Raw genomic sequence first — 21,199 nt, forward strand, 5'->3', positions numbered from 1 at the left:
CATGTTGAGATGGACTGAGCAGACACATTAGATTATGGTGGTCATCTAGTAGATGTGGATCTTGCTCATTTTCATGACCAATAGGATAAAATATACTGTGGCACATTAGAGAATAATATTCAGAAGCCCAAAATTTTCCCATCTATTTTTAATGTGGTTAAAATTAGAGAGATAAAAATTAAGAGGACAAAATATGAATTAGTGCACACAGCCACATATTCTGTATTTTCTGTTAGTGGGAAATTTGAATACTTTGTGCATTTTCTAAATATATTTTAAATGTTCAGAAGTAAAGGAATAAGGATGGTTCTCTGTCAATGCTATTCAGGCATTTTTGAGGGTCGTTAATTCCAGTAGAATGAATTTAACCAGATGCTTAACTCTCATCAAAATTATTGTGCCTTACCTAGTCTGAATCGTGACCTACAAATTTAATGGCTTTGAAATTTAATTACAGAATCTTTATCATGACTTTTACTATATTAATACCATTTGTAAAATGTAAAATATCAGAAGAAGATAACTTTTACACTTTTGCTCAGTTTAATAATTTAACTTGAATGTACCTTAGAGAATCACTCTGTTCCAAAAATACTTTCTACTGCTTCAATATTTAATAACCTTAAAATATCTTCTCTTAGATTTTGTTGAGTTCATATGCTCAGTTGGGAATTTCAAGGTGGCCTGGCCCTTTAACTATTTGAAATTATATAATTTTTACTCAGAGTAGTGTTTCTTACTGGTTGGAGCATTAGGAGAGCCTGGTAAGCGTAGAAATTGGCTGAGTATACTGTTCACCCCTACTAAGGCCATCTGTTCAAAAGAACGCTCTAGTTGGTCTGTTCATTAAATATTTACCTACACAATCATATGGGAGTTTTATTTTGGGACAGAGTTAGGCATGACTAGATATCTTAAACAACAAGTTGCTTCATCCCACTCCACATATCTGACTGGGCTTGGTTTACATATACACAGTGTGCAAACCCTGTGGGTGGTGTCCTGTTTTGATAGGAAATTTCAGGATGAAGCTGTCTCTTACTCCAAAACACTTACCATATATCTTGTTATTCACAAGAGGGAGTGCAGAAAGCAAAAATATAAACAATAAAGGTTTGGGGAAATTGTTGTTAGCTTCATTAATTGTATTTTTCCTCGCCCAAAAGTTTGAAGAATGATGGCAGGATGTGAGGAGAAATTTAAGCTGTCATATAAAAGAAACTGAGTTTGTTGGTTTAACCTGGGTTCCACGAAAGTTTAGTCATGATTTTGAGACCCATTACTTCCATGTCATTTTCTCTGGAAAGGTGATACAAAGCTTAAACCAAAATCCACAAACAACCCTGGTTTTCTCAAAAGGGACTTCCCCCACTCTGCTGAACAACTGAACGACTGCTATAAGGGCCTGGCACATTCTATGGTATGACCATACTTGGATACTGTGTACAGTTCCAGTTGCCACCTCTAAAAATGGCATTGTAGAATGGAAAGGGTGCAGGAAATGACAATCAAAATAGTCAGCCAGCTAGAGCTAATGTCATGAGGAAATGTTACAACATTGGGCCTTTTTAATTTGGAAAAAAAGTGAGGACCTGATTAAGGCATATAAAATTATGCATGTATTGGAGAAAGTGGGTAGAGAGACGTTTTTCTTCTTGTCATAGTACATGGGACCAGAGTCATCCAAATAAGCTGGATTTTGGAAGACTGATGGCAAAAAGAAGTGCTTTTGCGCACAGCACATATGGGATACAGTGATGCTACAGGATATAGTGATGGTCACCAACTTGGTTGACATTAAAAAGAGGGTAAACAAAATCATGGAGGACTATCCATGGCTAGTAGTCATGATGGCTGTGTGTCAGAAGCATACCAGTGTATCTGAATTGCTGGGGAACACGTGGGGAGACTACTACTTTGCTCATGTCCTTCTTATGGGCTTCCCATGGTCACTGTGCAAACAGGATGCTGGACTGGATGGGCCTTTGATCTGATCCAGAAGGGCTCTTCTTACATTCAATAACTTTCATGAAGCAGAATTCTCCTTATTTCATGCTTACAAGTGACACTGGTTTAAAAGGAAAAACAACAACCCTGAAAGCAAATAATGCTAGCAATTTATATTGAAACTACTTTAATTAACTAGCCTTATTAGCAGTGCTAGTGCAGTGTTCCAACAAGACCTTCCCATTTAATTCTAAAACTATTATATGTGCTGTCCTTATCTTAAATACTGCTTGCAGTTTGAAAAGAATGCTGCATGTGCATAAGAATTCATAAGCCTCATAACAATGTGACATTTAAACTCTTACTTTTATATTCATGCTACTCTAACATGTTTATACAGTACTTATTTAACAAATTATACAGTACAGACATTTTAACAAGCACCATGATAACAAGTGGAGAGATCACAAAGGATGAATTCGTTCTAAAAATGTGTGCTGGCATATGTGAAAACACAGCTTTTAGAAATGTAATTATTTCTCTTTCTTTATAATGATAATTGGTATGCTCAACATTTTTCATGTTACATGATAACAGTAATGCTGAAGAGTTTCAGTTAAATGCTGAGGTCAGTAAAATACTTGTACAATAAAATACTTGTTCAAGAAAATATATATTCTGTATGTATAATTCTATTGCCTACAACACTAACAAGAGTATGAATGAACAATGATACCTGCATATTATTATTTTGAGGGGTATTTTATAATACTTGGGAGAAGGAAGATTTCTCTCAGCAGTAAAATACATTCTGGCACACTTAGAGCGATCATGTGGGAAAGGCCCTTTTTTGCGACTCAAATGCCTGATTCATACAGTCATATGTACAAGCAATTTGTCTGCACATGAAGCCCCTTTGCTCATCCCTTTGCAGAAGCTGTGCTCAAACCAGTAAGCCTCTGGTTAACTATAGTTTGTCCAAACCACATTGGCTGACAACTTGCTAGGGTATTAAACTGACTTCAAACCATGGCTTAAGATTCTGGTTAATTTTGATCCATGTGGCCATAGTTTCCCAGTTTGGATAAAAGAAAAAACATGGTTAATTAGAGATGTATTGGTTTAATCATGGCTTGTGGGAAAGGAAAGGAGTGAAGGGGCTCACTAAAAAAACAATAGTCTGTACATAATACCTTACTATGTAGTATGTTGTGTTGTATTGTCTTGCAGGCAAAGAGAAAGACAGGTAAAGTGACTGCAGAAACTAACTGCATTTGTATTCCAAGTGAGTCTGTTGTCTAGAAAAAAAGATTTACCAGTAGTTCAGATATTTGATTTGATAGTGTTGAGTGTAAAGTCTCTGCATAAGCAACAGATTTCAGTCTGTTTCCAGCAAAATAGAATAATAGATAATACAGTTTGAAGAGCCTCTCTGTCAGTGCAGTCCTGACCTATATTTGTTTCTTTTCCTAAGGATTTCAGGAGCTTCCATTACTTTAAGCATGTGTGTATCATTCTGCCTGAAAGATGTGAAGTCACATTGGGAGAATAAACCATCCTTTCTTTGTTCATTAGCACACCTTAAAATGTTGCTGTTCCAAGTGTTTGGGTTACTTGTGAAGTCAGGTTGGTCCTGAATGCACCACAGCTCCACAGTGTCCCTTGTTTGTTTGTTTTTTTACATTTGGAACTGACAGCTATAAAGATCTCAAACTTCTTTTTATAAAACTAATTCATTCATCATCATGGCTCATCAGCAGTTTTATTAAAGCACCACCACTTAAGAATAACCTAATTCAAACAATCATGATACCATAGGCAAGCTGAAGAGAACCCCCAATGATAATTTACTTTCACAAGAATTCAAAAAATATGAATTTCAAAACATTTGGCAGTAAGCGCATGGAACATGTTTCTTAACTATTGAATAAAATGTTAAATATCTGATTTAACATTTGATGAATATGAATACATGCAAAGGGGCATAGGAAGTTGCCTTATAACAAGTAAGGTCATTGACTAGCTCAGTGACTACAGCAGCTCTCCAGGGTTCATGCAGGAGTCTCTCTCAGCCCCACCTGGAGATTGAACCTGGAATCTTCTACATGCAAAGCAGATGTTCTGCTACTGAGCTACAACATCCATCCCTAGTAGGGCTCTTGAATAGTCTCTTACATGTTCAGTTTTAACATAGATACTGTAGTTCTGCTAACACAATTCTGTTTGACTTGCGCATTGTATAAATCCGATAGAATTGTATAAGGAGAGGCAAATTTAGCAATGAAGACTGCTAAGGAAGGATTAAAAATCAGGTGTGGTGGCACCACCTGACATCCTAGACAGTTATTGGGTCCCCAGTGCTCCAGCAGAGCCCACCGGGTTGACACTTGCCGTGGGCCTCCATATCAGGCAACTAGGTCTGCAAACCTCTTTTTTAATTCCCCCAGTGCCCCAGAATAATATTACATCAGGCTCTCCTGCTGCTGCTACCTAATAAGCCCATGAGAGGTAGTATTTTGGTCCTCAACCTTGAAACGAGCTCTTACAAATAAAACCTTCAGTAATATAATACTTTATTGTAACTCTAAGGTAAACACAATTCAGAATACTCTGTGCACTTCTGGCCACACTGTCTCAAAAAGTACATCATAGAGCTGGAAAGAGGAAAGGAAATGATAGTAAAAATTGATTAATAGATATTAGCCACAATAGTTAAATGACTGCTCCACATTCAAAGGCAACTTCTTAAACACCAGTTGTTGAGTGTCAGACAGTGGGGGCCAGCTGTTGCTGTCATACAGCTTTTGTAAGAAAGCACAGAAGTATCTGGCTGGCCAGTAAAGGCCAGGATGCTGGACTGATCTAGCAGGGCTCTTCCATGTTCTTATCTCTCAACAGGAATGCTCTTAGACCATTTGAAGTAGTTTTAGTTTATTTTTAGTTTCTGAATCTAGTATCGACATGGAACTCTGTGGGCTGTTTGAATCGGTCAGAAAAATAAACCTCTGGTTTCCATAAATGCATTGCTCTCATGGACAATAATGTATTAAGTTCCTGAGTTTTGATAACTGGCTACAGCTAATACTGTATGCAGTTCTGTAAGTATGAAACTTAGGAGAACTGATAAATCTTTTGCAATTGGGTGCTGGTGGATTAGAACTTTTGGAGCTAAATTAGCATCTTAGCAATTTATAGTCCAATTAAAGTCCAGTTCTATCCATGTTTATTCATAATTAAATTCTATTAGATTAATGGTGTGCATATTTACTCTGAATATAAGTCCTACAGAGTTCCAAAGGAGTTTCTCCCATGTATGTACTCAGGATGGTATATTTAATCCCAAGTAACTGTGTTTTGGTTTGCAGCCTTAATTCAGCATTGGTGGTGACTTAGTGGGCAAAATTATAATTAACCAAGTGCTTTAAAAAAAGAAGAAGTTCACCCATTAATTATACCTTAATGCCTAAATAATATTGTGCCAAATTGCATTGGTAAATGTACTTCTGAAATTACCTCAGTATGGGCTGCTATACTCCCTGCAAAGAATATAAACCTGCACACAATAGTTTCTACATTTTCTGCTTTAGTTTCTAAATATGATTCCCCTTTCCCCCGATTGACTAACATTCATAACTCTAAATCCTTGGCAATGCAGTCCTATATGTGTTGACTCAGAAGTGGGACTCACTGCAGCCTCTTCACATATTAATCTCATGAAGGGGGTCCACATGTAGAACGGGGCAATGGGGCCACATGGCTGGGCCTTTGCCTGAGGTCATGTGGCTTCTTCATGTGGCTCATGCATACATTGAGCATGGTATCTGAAAAGGGGAAACCTATCCATAGAGACCTCTGCATGTGTAAGCTTCCACAGGAACTGGGACCCTTGTCATGCGGGTTTCCATCTCCCATGGAAGTCTACATAATCTATGCATGTAAACTTCCCCTGCTCAATATCAATGAATGGAACTGGGGCAGGTGGGTTACAGCAAGAAAGGTCTCATGACCACAGGAACAGGGTCAGCAGTGCAATCCTGCTCCACCTTTCTACACATGGATTCCCTTTAATAATAATAATAATAATAATAATAATTTTTTATTTATACCCTGCCCTCCCCAGCCAAGGCCGGGCTCAGAGCGGCTTACAAGCAATAATAAAAACAAGATGAATGATTACAACTTAAAAACAAAAATAAAAAACAACATTAAAATAATGGAACATTAAAATATTAAAATGTAGCCTCATCGCAGGAGGAGAAGGAAAAGAAAAAAGAAAGAGAGGGAGGGAATCAAATTGGCTCCAAGCCAAAGGCCAGGCGGAACAACTCTGCCTTACAGTCCCTGCGGAAAGAAATCAGATCCTGCAGGGCCCTGGTCTCATGAGGCAGAGCGTTCCACCAGGCCGGAGCCAGAGTTGAAAAGGCCCTGGCTCTGGTTGAAGCCAATCTAACTTCCTTAGGGCCTGGGACCACTAGGGTATTGTTATTTATGGACCTTGAGGCTCTCCGTGGGGCATACCAGGAGAGACGGTCCCGTAGGTACGAGGGTCCTAGGCCGTGAAGGGCTTTAAAGGTCAAAAGCAGCACCTTAAATCTGACCCTGTACTCCACCGGGAGCCAGTGCAGCTTGAAAAGCACTGGGTGAATATGCTCCCATGGCAGAGACCCCGTGAGGAGCCTTGCTGCAGCATTCTGTACCCGCTGGAGTTTCTGGGACAGCTTCAAGGGCAGCCCCGCGTAGAGCGAATTACAGTAGTCAAGCCTGGAGATGACTGTTGCATGGATCACTGTCGCCAGGTCAGGGCGGGGAAGGTAAGGGACCAACTGCTTGATGCGGCGAAGGTAGAAAAATGTCGCCTTGGCTGTTGCTGTAACTTGTGCCTCCATGGAAAGGGAGGCGTCAAGGATTACACCCAAACTCTTAATGGAAGGCAATGGCACTAATTGGGCCCCCGCAAGAGAAGGGAGTTGGTCTCTCATCCCCATGCCATCCCGACCTAGCCATAGGACCTCTGTCTTCGAAGCATTTAGTTTCAAATCGGCTCCCACGAAACCATCCAGCCACAGTTTCCAAGCATCTTCCTGTATCTTTGTGTGATTAATACATGAAGGGGACTTACCTTTATTTTCCTGTCCTTCCAAAGAAGCCCAGAGTGGCAAACAACTAGTGATAAACCAGTGCAATTCTTTCAACAGCAGGGTAACATGTTGGTAATACCCTGCTCCAGTGAACAGTTGAGCTATTCCCCCTTTTTACTGGTGCTTGGCAATCTAAATAATCTTTCCATATTGCTGCATTGCAAATTTAAGCATGGGACCTGGGTGCAAGAAAATCTGAAGCAGAAGGAATAAAAGAGCAGGCAATGTTAGGCCAAAACAGAAATCAGTTAGCCATAATTACTGGTAGTCATAGGAGAATGCCATCAGTGTTGACAGCTGCTTTGATTTCACAGTTTTATATCTTATCTTTAATCCTTTAATCTTTTGTTGGGCAGCATGCAAATAATGGCATCAAATAAGTTGGAGCCAGGTTGGGGGGAATTTTATTTCCGGCCTGAGACGACCCTGGAAAGGACCAAACTTTGTGGCTTTGGGGTTTCCTCTTACATTACCCATACCTAGGCTCTGGAGCAAATTAAATGTCTTGCAGATACATCCATCTCTGTCTAAATGTGTGGCTTTGCAATCAAGCAAAGAGATCTGGTTGCCCCATTTTAAAGAGCTAGAAAAACTGAAGGAATAATGATCAAACCTACCAGGGGGCCTGGGGCACCTTCAGGGCTTCAAATCCTCCACTCAGCTGTAATTTCACAGGGTGTAACTTTGGGGGGCCATCACTGCCTGTCAACCTGACCTACCTCTCAGGGTTGTGCAGCTAGAAGGGGGGTGTGGGGAGAAGAACCACATACACCACCTTGAGCTTCCTGTAGAACAGACGTGGATTTACATGCAAGCAGAAGGAATGCAAAAAAAAACCCCTTTTCCAGAGCAGGGATAAAAACTCTTCCATAAATGGCACTCTTCCCTTGTCCACAAACACACACACACACACGTACGTGCTTGGATTTAGCCATCCAGGTGTTTCATGTACTTGATAGTATTTATTTGTGAGTAGCAGGCAGGCACCAGAGCAGTCCCCACTCCCTCACTGAAGAGATCTCAGCCTCAATCCCTTACCCCACAATAAATAAGGCAAACTTCCCACTTTGCATAGGCTGCTCCATAACCAAATCCCTCGTGCATGTAAGGTGCCTCAAAGGCAACTCTACTTGAGAGCGAGCGGAGGGGGAGAAGTAATCTGGGACATGATTGGAAGGCAGAAAGCAGCAGCAGGAGGAGCACCCCATACCAATTGTTAAGTCACCCAATGGTGCCAGAGTACCCAGGTTGAAATCCTCTGCCCTAGGGCATTTGGAAACCCACCAGAACCCAATAGTCTCTAGGGGTAGACAGTCTTCACCTGTCCACCCCACCCCACAATTCGGGGAAGGATTAGAGCTGTAAATCCAGACTGCATTTAGGTTTAGTGGTGTTTACTAGCTTGTAAGTGTGCTTGAGACTTAAGCTTACAGAATGTTTGCATAGTACTCTGATACTGTTACCACATAAATATATCTGTTTTTCTTAAAATATGGACATTGAAACTCTTTCAATAAAACACAAAGCATTTTGAAGGCATGCTCAATTGCCATGATCATCAGACACACTGCTTCTGCCATCTACCTTTCAGTCATTAATCAGTTGTTCATACGTGTGCAAAACATCTAGTTGTGTACTGCTGTGCAAAAATGCTGGTTTCTGAATACCTCTTCTTAGGATCTAAGATAAGAAGCTTGACTTTTTTACATGTTGAGTCACTTTTCCAGCTTTATTCATATACATTATTTATAAGCAGAGCTGTGGAAACAACACATCTACAGTGGCGCCTATATTTAGGTTAACACCCTTTTTCGAAAGGCTCTCTGGAGACTGTTTCTTTTGAAAAACTCTACTTTTTTTCCCCTGTTCTTTTTTATATCTGCTCTTTGATATGAAACACTGAAAGTCCCTAGCTGCTATTGCACAAATACCAAGGGAACTATCAGATAATTTCTAGAAGCATGCAGCATTTTTAGAGAGCTGATTATACATATCACAATATTTTCCTTGCTGTGTTAGATAGGGCAGTCTCACCTTGAATATGAGTGAATGACGCACATAGTAAGAGGGAATAAAATTGGCAATATTAACAGAATTGTTGTGAAGATGTGTGAATTAAAAAAATTAGCTTATTATTATTCTGGAACATTAGAAATGAGACTTCTCAAACCAAACATAATTTTTAAAGGAATACTAATGCAAAACAGCTAACTCTTGGGACGTTCCTTTGGTAGCATTAGTATAGTGTTTTTTATCTGACTAAATCTCTATTAAACCTCCCAAGGCTGACTACAAGTTGAGGGGGCCCTGAGCAAAGTGTCCTTTAGTGGTCTCCAATTGGTAAGTGCTAGCACACTACCCTGGCCGTGTTGGTGGGCAGCAGTAATTCTCCCAAGCAGCATCAGGTGACTGTGGGACTGCCACTTTATTTTTCTGCAATGCCATAGAATGATGCTGTGATGGGTCATTGTGAAAACTGAGAATGGCAGCTAGACCCAGCTGCCTAGTGTTTAGAGCACTGTGGCAGAGTTTAAAAGGGGCAGGCAGGTATTAGTGGTGGGCCCTGCCAGATTGTTGAGCTGATAACACTGACCCTGAGCAGGGGATTGGACTAGATGGCTTACAAAGCCACCTCACATTTTTTTATTCCACTATTCTATAATAGATATCATTTGATTGTCTTTGAAAAGCTGTCCCCCCCCTTAAATTCATATAGACCCAGAATTTATCTCATTCTTTGTGCTTTCAGCTGATCATAACTTTCTCTTAAGCTGTTTCCCTTTCTTCTGTGAGATGTCAGCTTAACTAAGATTGCCATCTGCTGAAATTTACACCCATTTCATAAGCTATACTGGAGGTACAGTTGCCAATGGAGATATATTGTGTGGATGCCAAACCACAGTTAGTCACTGGTATGAAATTTTGCCCAGGTTGTTCAGTTCAAACCATGCCAGAATTTCTTCTGGATGAATCTGCCTAAACTTTGTGGATGTACTTTATACAAGCTGCAAAAATTGCATCCAACTTGTGAATCAAGCTTTAGTTCTCTGATGTTCAGATCACGGGTGGGAACCTGAGGCCCAGGAGCCAGATGTGGTCCTGCAGTCCTCTTTTATTTGGCCCTCAGAACTGTCCCCAAGCCATACACCCTCTCCCTTGGCAACACTCCTCACTGGCTCTGCAGCCCAAGTGTTTTTTGCCTGTCTGGAATGTGTGCTTGAACATTGAAAGTGTCTCTTGCTTGTCTGGATAATGGAGACAGGTGTGTGTGTGTGTGTGTGTGTGTGTGTGTGTGTGTGTGTTGGAACTAGCCTACTGTACAAAGATAAAATTTATTGTTCCTCTGCCTACTTTTGCTTCTGAACCTGTTCTCACTGAACTGTGATGCTTGTGTTCAAATGTTCTAGTTTAGATAACATGTTCAGTGTGTTAGTACCAGCATATAAAGCCCTAAATGGCTTTGGACTCAAGTACTCACACTAGCCTATTTCCATTTTAAAAAAATAAAAAAAATACCAGTTTTAGTAAAATATCAGTTTGGACCTATGGCAAAAGTCATTTGTCCCCTGGCAGTCTGTTGTGGAGGGAGAGGGTTGTTAAAGAAGTGGCAGAAAGGTGGTAATCTGCACATTTTTTACTTTTGCTCATCATCTGCATGTAGCCCTCAATGGATTACCCCAGGCGACTGTGGTTCTTAACAGAAAAAATGTTCTCTACTCCTAATGTAAAAAAATATATTTCTACCATGAAGGCCACAAACATGAATAGTTTTATAATCGTATTAGTTATATCTTCTAAGCATGTGCTTTTACCTGTTGTCAGTTGCTAAGTTACCATATTTTTCGCCGTATAGGGCGCACCGGCCCATAGGGCGCACCTAGTTTTTTTGGGGGGGGAATAAAGAAAAAAAATTATTTTCCCCCCCAGGCGCGGGGCTGGGGCGAGGGAAGCCCGAGCTTCCCCCGACCCCAGCCCCCAGAACAGTCTGCTGTCCGCAAGCCTAGGGAGCCCGGCGTTAACTCCTGCCGGGCTCCCCAGGCTTGCGGAGAGCTGCCTGAAGCCTGGAGAGCGAGAGGGGTCGGTGCGCACCGACCTCTCTCGCTCTCCAGGCTTCAGCGAAAGCCTGCATTCGCCCCATAGGACGCACACACATTTCCCCTTCATTTTTGGAGGGGAAAAAGTGCGTCCTATAGGGCGAAAACCTTCACTGCAGAATCTGCTTGTTTGCAAAATAGAGGGGAGAATCACATTTACTATACTATAATGTTCACTGAATTAAAATCACATCTAAATCATATATTGTATCTTTATACATATGTATTCATACTAGGCGGCTTGGGGTAACTTGGAGGTTTGCAGGAATGCAAAACATCTTTAGTAAAAAAAAAAAATGACAAGGCAACCCCAAATTGAGGTGTAACCCCCGCCCCAAGAAAACAGTCCAGTGAGCATGCCCAGTAAGCTTAGAATTCTCACTGACTGGTGGTGTAAGGGGAAGAAAACCATGGGAAGTAGCTGGAATCCTGAACAACTCCACATTGCAACCTTTTGTTTTAGAGCCCCATCACTGATTCTCCCCCCCCCCCCCATCCTGCTGCAGAGAAGCCATTTCTCCCAACAATATGTATGATGTTTTCAACAGGCAATCACCACATAAAGATGCTGTCAGTTAATGGGCAAGGGTGGATATAAATGAACGGACTTTCAAATTTGGTGGAAGCAGACTCCTTGCATTTGTTCTTCTTTATAAGTTTCATAATTAGGTTACAAAAAAGACTTGTCTGGTACCACAGATGAGATACCAAAGCTGCTTTACTTTCTAATGTCTCGGTAACTGTTAACTATACTTGCTGGGAGAGTTGTCATTGGGCAAGTCTGGGAAACTTGTCAACAGGCAATGAGTCTTCTCCCTGACCTTGTGAAGTGCCTCTGGAATAATCAAATTTGTTACAGGTCTCCCACTTCTAAGTTATTTGGAAAACTGCCATCTATCATCAGCATAATATCATCACTTTGATTGCCTCTTATGAAATACTCCCCAGACTTTTCAGTGTTTTCATTGAAGACAAGCACATTTTAATGCCGGGGGAAATATCAACTCTCTTTCTCTCATTTTGCTCTACAGACAAAACCTGTTGCATTTGCAGTCCGGACAAATGTTAGCTACAGTGCAGCCCACGAGGATGATGTACCAGTCCCAGGCATGGCCATCTCATTTGAAGCGAAAGATTTTCTTCATGTTAAAGAAGTAAGACAGCTTATATTTCAATTATAGCTGTGATTGCAGTAATATAAAGTATGCTGCTTTATTTACGCTGGATGGAATCCAGCAAGATTTTACATATGATAGAGACTGTGTGCCACTCTTCCTTTCTCATTTTCATTTAAAAGTAATATTTATACATCCTGAACAAACATTTGGGTTCCCAGATTGCAGCCACTTTGCCTCATCTCTGTTCCTGCTGCTGCCATACAGCTATGAGCTAAGCCATGGTTTGGCATAGCATTATGTCCAAACCTGGATTTGTGGTTTGTTTCACTCCAGACAAACCATGAACTGTAGCCAAGGGTTTTGTTTTGTTTTTTGCTACAGTTCATTGTTTGTCTGGAGATAAAACATAAGCCTAGGTTTTGGACATAATGCTAACCAACTCCATAGTAGCAGCAGGAAGAGAGGAGGAGCAGAGTAGACATGATATGATATTCTCTCCAGAAAACCACACATTTGCTCATTCGCACTAAGCCATGGTTTGTACAAACTGGGTCAGTTTAAATGCTGCAATGCCTTTGTCCTTAGTAATCAGAAGATTCAGTGAATTGCTTTTGTCTCGTTTTTTCTTTTTCAGACAGTAAGCTAAAGTGCTACATAAATGTTTCTGTGACACTTATAGTAGACTTCTAAGTCAATATACCTTTGGTGTCTGTGCAGTTTACCGCGATAGCAGCAAATAAGAGATAATGTCTGCATAAAGTGATTGAAATGGCTAACTTGTAGATAGTAATACATCTGGATACTCTTTTAGACTAGCCAGATTTTTACTCAGGAAAGTAATAGCCATTTAAAGCAGATATGTAATATTCTATTAAAGAGTCTTTTGTAGTTTGAAGAAAATAAAAATGTTAGCAAAAGAAAGAGTATTTGGAAAGAGTATTTGTATTTGACTGTGTAATGATGAACAAGAAGTATAACAAATTGGCATTTTTCCTTAACCTAGTCCGATAGCAAATAAGGAGTAACTCCTTCCTTCCTTTTTAAATGCAAATTGAGTCTTGTATGCACACCAGTCTTTTCTGAACCATGAATAAATCACAAATGGTTGTATCCCTTCTGAAGGGCAATTGTCTGCAGTTATAATGCTGTTGTTGAAATACTGCCACTCCTTCCCCTCTCTTCATATATTTTCCTCTCTTTTCTTTTCATTTCTTTGATTTTTTCTCCTCTTTACTGTTGTTATTGCTTTTTGTGCATTATAAAGTGAGAATGAAACAATTACAAAAAATGTAGTATTCTTTGTTAATCCTACTCAGATATGATGCATTGAAAATAATGGACATTACTAATTTCAGTCCATTAATTATACATTAATTAATTAATTATACAACCCTATTACTTCACCCCCCAAGGGCACACCCTTCCATTGTCTCCTGAAACAGATGCCACCCAACCAGTCTATATATTTCTATGTAATTCATATGAAACAAACAAAAAGGATACACTGTATTAATAATAAATCCTAGTATTGGAGTCATATTAAGGAAAGAATGATCCTGAAAAAATGTGGCACTATTTCCAACCTTTCTTTTTATTTCTCCAAACCTTTATTAGGTATTACAGATACAGACCATTTTAAAGTATCCATATACAAAAGAATTAAAATATATACAAAGAAGCAGCCATATAAGATATAGAGTGTCTTCCCACTGCCATTCACCACTCTTAAGAGATACTATTGACAGAATGTTACCTCTGGGTTAATATCAGACAGGTAGAATCTGATGTTTTCATTGTGCCCTGATGTTAAACTACCGTATTTTTCGTTCCATAGGATGCACATTTTCCCCTCCAAAAATTAAGGGGAAATGTGTGTGCGTCCTATAGAGCGAATGCAGGCTGCGCCGCTAAGCCCAAAGCCAGAACAGGAAGACGGATCACTGCGGAGCGCTCCGTCTCGCTGTTCTAGCTTGGGGATGGCTGCGCGCACAGCCTCTCCAGGGCAGCGGGGCGCTGCGCTCCAAAGGCTTCAGGGATCTTTGAGGCTGGCGGTGGGGGAAAGCAGCGCTTCCCCCCACCACCAGCCCCACAAGCTCTGGTGAATGTACCTTGAACGCACCTTGTTTTAGAGCGGGAGAACAAGAAAAAAAAAATTCCCTGTTCTCCCCCTCCTATGGTCCGGTGCGTCCTATGGTCCGGTGCATCCAATGGAGCGAAAAATACAGTACCCAAAAAGGGGGATAACACACGTTTACGTAACTGGTTGTACAGTGGACAGTAGAAAAGAATATGTTCTACAGTGTCCAGCACATTCAAATAACATCCACAATGTCTATCATTTCAAGGGATATTTAAATACCTGCCTTTAACAAAAGCCCAGGGAGAAACATTGTCAGGCTAAGGTAAATGCCCTATGTTGGGCTGGAATTATTAACTTTGAGATATAAATAATCCTGTTATTGGTTGTATTTAAACCATAGAACTTGGGGGAGCAGATTTTATTTACAGCTGACTCAATGCCCCCCCCCAATAGCCCTTAATCTAATTTTGATATTGTGATAAATATATTGCTCACTAGAATTATACAATAATTTCAAGACAATACCAATAGATCTAATTTCGCTGTGTATGGGTTGGAGCCATCTGGATTTATAGGAGTCCTTAAGTAAATTGGAAACCAGATTTGAAGGTTGGGAACAAAAATGGCAATGCAGCTCATATTTTATAGTGCTAATCCACACCCAGTATTCTGTCATGTGTCTACTTAATTCTGCACACATTGTCTCATACTTGATTGTATCCATACTGGGATCCCAAAATGTAGCTGGGCCAACACTTCAGCTTGAAAAATCTGAATGGCAGCTCGTATAAATTGGTTACCTTTTGGAAAATAAAAATGAGTTACTGCTGAGGAGGTACAGTTTGCTTGTTTATAGCACTTGTGCGATGGTCTTCCGAGATATCTATTGCTGGATTTCTTGTCCTCTTATTTTCCATTTCTCAAGTTTCCATGAATTAGAGAAGAGACTACCCATTTTCTCTTTTAAATTATTTACTCTTGCTTTATGGAAATTCAGTATAATGTGCTTTCTAACACATGGGTGCTCCACCTCATGTGTAGTTAATGCATGTCATCTTACCAAATATTTCAGGACTAAGTAAACATGGATTGCTTTGTGGATGGTGACATGATGCTTAATCGTTCAAAATTTGTAGTGCAATCCTTATCATGCAGCCAAACTTAAGTACACAAGTCCCATTGCACATGCGTGATTTTCTCCCATCAAAGTTAATGAGACTCAAAAGCACTTAATTTTGGTTGGATAGAGCCCATACTTTCTCCAACACCTAAAAGTCATTCTGTGTTAGCTTGAAATAGCATTGTCAGGGTGAAATACTTTTCTAAATTTCCTGATGCATCAGGAATGAGTCAGATACTAGGGTTCCTGCCCATTTCTTCCTTAATCCTGTTGTCTGTCCCTCTTCTCACTCCACACCTGCTGTGTAGCGGATTTAGAATCCTTTTATTAAAGCAATTACTAGTTGGCCGAGAGAGTAGGTGAATAAACAAGTCTTGACTGTTTTGTCTTCTACTGCATGAGGGGAATTTTAAGGTACAACATGACTCTTTGGATTACAGCCTGCTAATTCTAGCTTCAAGCTTTTACTTCTTTATTTCAGATATACATCTTTCCGTTCTGTATCCTTTCATCCACATTCTTACTCATTTTGGTTAAGGGCTAAATTCTGATAAATCTAACAACCCCCAGACCCTCCATCTACATTCACACATTGCTTGATGATATTTTATTTAGACATCTACTTCCTAGGCTTAAAAACACTATGTAGATACATTATATGCAATTACTAGCATGATCAGTTACCAGCATGGTAAATGTGATATGTTAGGATGAGGGGAGAATTCTTTGGCAATAGCAAAAAGGAAAACTTCTGACATTTAAATTCATTAATCTATTCTTTTCTCTAGAAATTTAACAACGACTGGTGGATAGGACGATTGGTAAAAGAAGGCTGTGAAATAGGATTCATACCAAGTCCAGTCAAATTAGAAAATATGAGGCTGCAGCATGAACAAAAGGCTAAACAAGGGAAATTTTACTCCAGGTAATCAATTACACAGAGACCGTGATTTAATCTATGGGAAGTTGTTAAAATTAAAAAGCCTGGATATATTTTTCTTCCTTGGTGGTGGTGGTGGGGTGTGTGTAAAAATCCTGTTATTCTCGTTCTCCACTCTTATTTACCAGAGCCATTCTTTAAGTGAAGCTTTAATGCCAGGATTGTACTTTGAAGGGAAAGGCTATGAACATGCTTCCAGTTTACATGCTCCTTCTGTCTCTCATAAAGGATTGATGAGAGGCCTTGGTTTTGTGCAAGGAGATTAAAGAAATACAGGAACTTGCTAATTCAGTCTCCCTGCACAAAACCAAGGCCTCTCTGCATCACTCTGCAGCTACAATCCTTGGAGTCAAGTATTGTCTGAATTGGCTCTTTTGATTTGAATTTGTTTCCACATGTGTAGAACTAAGACTCCCTGAGCATGGTTCTCTTCCTCAATATTGTCATAAGCTGCTAATTGCTATTTTACTTCTTTCAGAGAGAGAATAAAATTTCCACTTTAGTTATATTTGTGAAAGATGGTATTTTTATTGTCGTCATTTCACAATAATAGCCAGAAGTGGTGAAAAGAGAACTTTTAAATCTCTGTAGTCTTTTCCTCCTATAAATTGTCGACTTAAAATCTATATATATAGATATTCATTCCTTGATGATTGATGGTTGACTACAGATGTGTGGTTTTTTAATTGAAGCTACCATCAACACCCATATGTTTTTTTGTGGGTTTTATTTATTTATTTATTTATTTAATCTGTCAGTTTTTTGCCATGACAACTCAGAGCCACCAGCAATATTTTAATATGATCTTCAAACTCTATGCAGTCCAAAAATATTGTTTCTGTGGACCCTTACCAGGGTATATCAGGCCTTTTAATATTGAAGTAGTCATTTTAGGGAAGTTTTTAATGTTTAATTGCTTTTTATTATTATTATCATTATTAATATCTGTTGGTAGACTGCCCAGAGTGGCTGGGGAAACCCAGCCAGATGGGTGGGGTATAAATCATCATCATCATCATCATCATCATCGTCTGTTTTGTAGAGACAGATTAAAGGCATCATGTCATTTGGCCTTCAGGACCAAGATTTGGTTTCTGTGGAAATTCCTAACAATTCCACTAATCTTAGTTTTCACTGAACATAATCACATTTATACCTTGTGAGCATTATATTAGAAAAGTGAATGTTTATTTACTTTACTCTAGTAAATCAGGAGGAAATTCATCATCCAGTTTGGGTGACGTAGTACCTAGTTCCAGAAAGTCTACACCTCCATCATCTGGTAAGTGGGCCATTGCTTTTTTCACACTTATAAATAATAATTAATATAACTATTGTCTTCCTGCACATTACACTTTTCAGTAGAAGTGAGAAATCAACCCTTTTTCATTTTTTAATTAACAGGTTCAGGGTATAGATGATTTTAGCAAGACTCATTCATGTAAAAACTGGTAATGAGGAGTAGAACAGAACTTAAAGAGCATCACTCTGGATAGTTCATGTATTTATGTTAGAGTGATAATGTAAGTTGTGGATCTTTGTTGAAGGAGATAGTCTCTTAGTCCAGTTATTATGTGGAATATGCTGTACATCTACCAGCAGTTTTGCCAGGCACGTAAAATGGGTAGAGGCCTATAGCTGAGGCTGTGGCTTTACATGGTTTACTGGAACCATGCCAGCAGCAGTCATGGTGGCCTTTGGGGGGAAGGGGGTGAAAGTTCTTACATAGAGCATTATGTTCCTACACAGTTAAACAGTGGAATTTGCTACCAAAAGATGTGGTGATGGCCACCAACTTAGAGCCATTTAAAGGGGAATTAGAGAAATTCATGGATAAGGCTATCAGTGGCTGCTTGAAGGATAGCTGTATGTTATCTCTAAGGTAAGAGGCAGCATGCCTCTGAACACAGTCACCAGAAACAACAGCAAGGACCGGGTTATTGTCCTACTTGTGAACTTCCCATTGAGGCTGCTAGTCTGATCCAGCAGGACTCTTCTTAGATTATTAAACAAATATTTTTAGATCATCTCTAAGATCATGGAAAGAGGATTGGCAGCATCACATTTTGTTAGCCTCTAGACTGTTTATGTGGTAAAACATGTTTTGAAATATTAAATAGATTGCTTTTGATACCTTGCTTCTAAAACTTTCCTTGGTTATCTTGAATGATAATCTCTTTGCCATATGAGCAGTGAGCTTGGTGCTTTCTGTTTGATGGGGCACCAGGAGGAGCGCTGCAGAGCCCAGGGCCAAGAGGAAGGGGCCCTCCAGCAGTCACTGGCTGGGTGGGCCTGGAAACTGCCAGGCCATAGCTTTGGCTTGGCAAGAGAGTATATGGATCCAGTTCCTCCAGCGATGGCCTTTGTTGGGCACCTTTGTTGGCGACATTCCAAAGTGACTGGGTGTGTTGTTTCAGTCACAGTATCAACACTTCCAGGAAAATGCAGGCTGTCTCCAAGCATCTACTGAGTGCCTTCACAATAATCGCTCATCACGGCCAGGCCCCGCAAACCACACTAGTTGGTCATTCTTCTTAAGTCTTGACATCTCCTTGGTAGGAAGCTTCCCTAACTCCAAAAAGGGAAGGGCCCATCAACGTCCTTTGCCATAGTTTAAGTTCTGCTGCTGCTGCTGCCATCTCCCACCCAGGTTAAACTTCTTTGGGGTTATTGGTTTGGGTGTTTTTTGTTTTAGTATGTGATTTGTGTTCTCATTTTGTATTTTTATTTTGTGAACCACCCTGTGATCTTTGCATGAAGAGTGATATATAAATGTAATTAATAAATAATAGAGGAAGAAAGATTAAACATTTTCGCTGAGATCTATAAAATCTCTTAGAGGAATACTTTTTAAATTGATAATAACAATATATCCAGATTTTCTTTTTACAAAATTGATTGAGCATGTAAACTAGAAACATGTTTACAGCCTTTCACTTCCCTTTAATGTACAATCCTGGTATCAAATCATCACTTAAATAATGGCTAAGCAATTGCTGAGTTCTGTTGCCAATGGCACTAATAGTAATAGTAGTAGTAGTAGTAGTAGTAGTAGTAGTAGTAATGAAACACCAGCAATGCATTAGGTAATCCACAATGAAAAGCATCATAGAAGTTTAACCATAGAGAACTTAAAATATATTGCATATTCATTGCATATTTTTGCTACACATATATGTTCCTTTGGGAGTTAAGACAGGGAGATGTTTGTACTGCTTTCATGTTCATCATACAACCCAGCTCCCTGTTGTCATAAAGACCCTTCTTTTAACATTTCTGAATATATTAACAAAGTTGCTTCGAAGTGTATATACCAAAATTATTACAATTATTGCAGATATAAAATGATATATAATAATGTGTATTGCTTGGATTGGTGACCATAAATAAAAGCTATTTTGTATCAATAACAATTAGAATTTATAGGAAGGAGGAAGGGAGGGAGGGGAGAAGAGGGTAATTAAAATATGCACTTCATGAGTGCAAGACTGCTGCAAACTATGGGTACTATTCTACCATATGCCTCATTATTTGTGTGATCAATAAAGTCACACCAGATTGTGTAAAAATTGTCATGTTTCTTTTGGCTTCTTGCTATTTTTATTTTTGTGGGTGCGTCAGTTTTTCCAATAATCCTGTTTGTCAGACTGGTGCGTAGTTAATAATTGTAATGATTTCTATGTTCTGGCACTAGTTTTTCTTGCAGCAGTTAATAGATGTGTTATGAGTTCTTTGTTTCAAATTTGCAACATTTTGTGACTATAAAAGTAGAGCCAGTCTTAGGTTCATGGGGACTCTCTGCCTTGTAATCAAATATATTTCTGTACATTATTTTCCCCAAACTTTTCTGTTTTTGCGCACTCCCTCCACATGTGCTGATACGTGCCTATAGTGGAACATCTTCTCCAACACGTGGGAGAACTGTTCTCCCACTGTTTTATATATGCTAGATGGCTAAGGGTTAAGTACCAGCCATGCACAATTTTAAGGGTTCTTTCTCTGGTTGTTGCCAGTATGGATTTGTATGGCACTTTTGTCCACAGCCTGTTCTGTGCATCTTCTTTAGTTTCTAAATCCTAATTCAGTTCTCACCACCTTCTGAAATTTTGCTGAAACAAAATTGAACCTCCATGATAGATTTATACAAAGATGGTATTAACACTTTTGCTATTATTTTTCCTTCCACTATTATTTTTTCATATGCCATTAATTGCCTTGTGGCTTCATGTTTAATCTGGAAACTTGTTAAAATGGACCTAAATTGGTAGCCTAATAGACATAATACTTGAACATTTTCAATTGAATTTGCGTCTCTTTAATGGTAATTGGTCATCTATCTTTGTTAATTTTTCCAGTCAATATAATTGTTAGAAAGCCCTTTCAATAAGACATTTGTGTGCTCCATAGTGTCCTATAATAGTCTTTCCCTCCTCCTCCCCTTCTTCCTATTGCCTTAAGATGTAAGGCTTTATATAATAGGAATGTATCCTCAGTTTATTGTTCAGTCTTTACTTAAACAAAGGCAGCTGGAGCCCTCAATAGCTATAGCATTTCCTAGATGACTATAGATAATTTTCATTTAAAAGACTTTTAAAACTTCAGCTATATAAAACAGGTTTGGTTTTCTGCCTGTTTCATGTAATCAAACACTTATTTTTTATAGCATTTAAAATTTTCTGTATGTGATACATTAAAAGTTATCACAAGAGGTGAATGTTGATCTGTCAAATCATTATAGCAATTCACAACTTTTCATGAAAGG

The 21,199-nt window shown here is 39.3% G+C and overlaps 1 protein-coding gene across 10 annotated transcripts in view; it reads left to right on the forward strand.

Annotated features, from left to right (window-relative positions):
• The window catches only part of CACNB2 (calcium voltage-gated channel auxiliary subunit beta 2), a 122,438-nt gene that overhangs the window by 84,937 nt on the left and 16,302 nt on the right, over positions 1-21,199 (forward strand). For all 10 annotated transcript variants that reach the window (XM_083579614.1, XM_083579616.1, XM_083579618.1 and 7 more), the window contains 3 exons: positions 12,211-12,333; positions 16,286-16,422; positions 17,643-17,719. In XM_083579614.1, the coding sequence (XP_083435740.1) occupies positions 12,211-12,333; positions 16,286-16,422; positions 17,643-17,719 (337 nt within the window). The remainder of the gene's footprint in view (positions 1-12,210; positions 12,334-16,285; positions 16,423-17,642; positions 17,720-21,199) is intronic.

This window comes from Podarcis filfolensis (assembly GCF_964270895.1).
Source record: "Podarcis filfolensis genome assembly, chromosome: 12".
NCBI lineage: Eukaryota > Metazoa > Chordata > Lepidosauria > Squamata > Lacertidae > Podarcis > Podarcis filfolensis.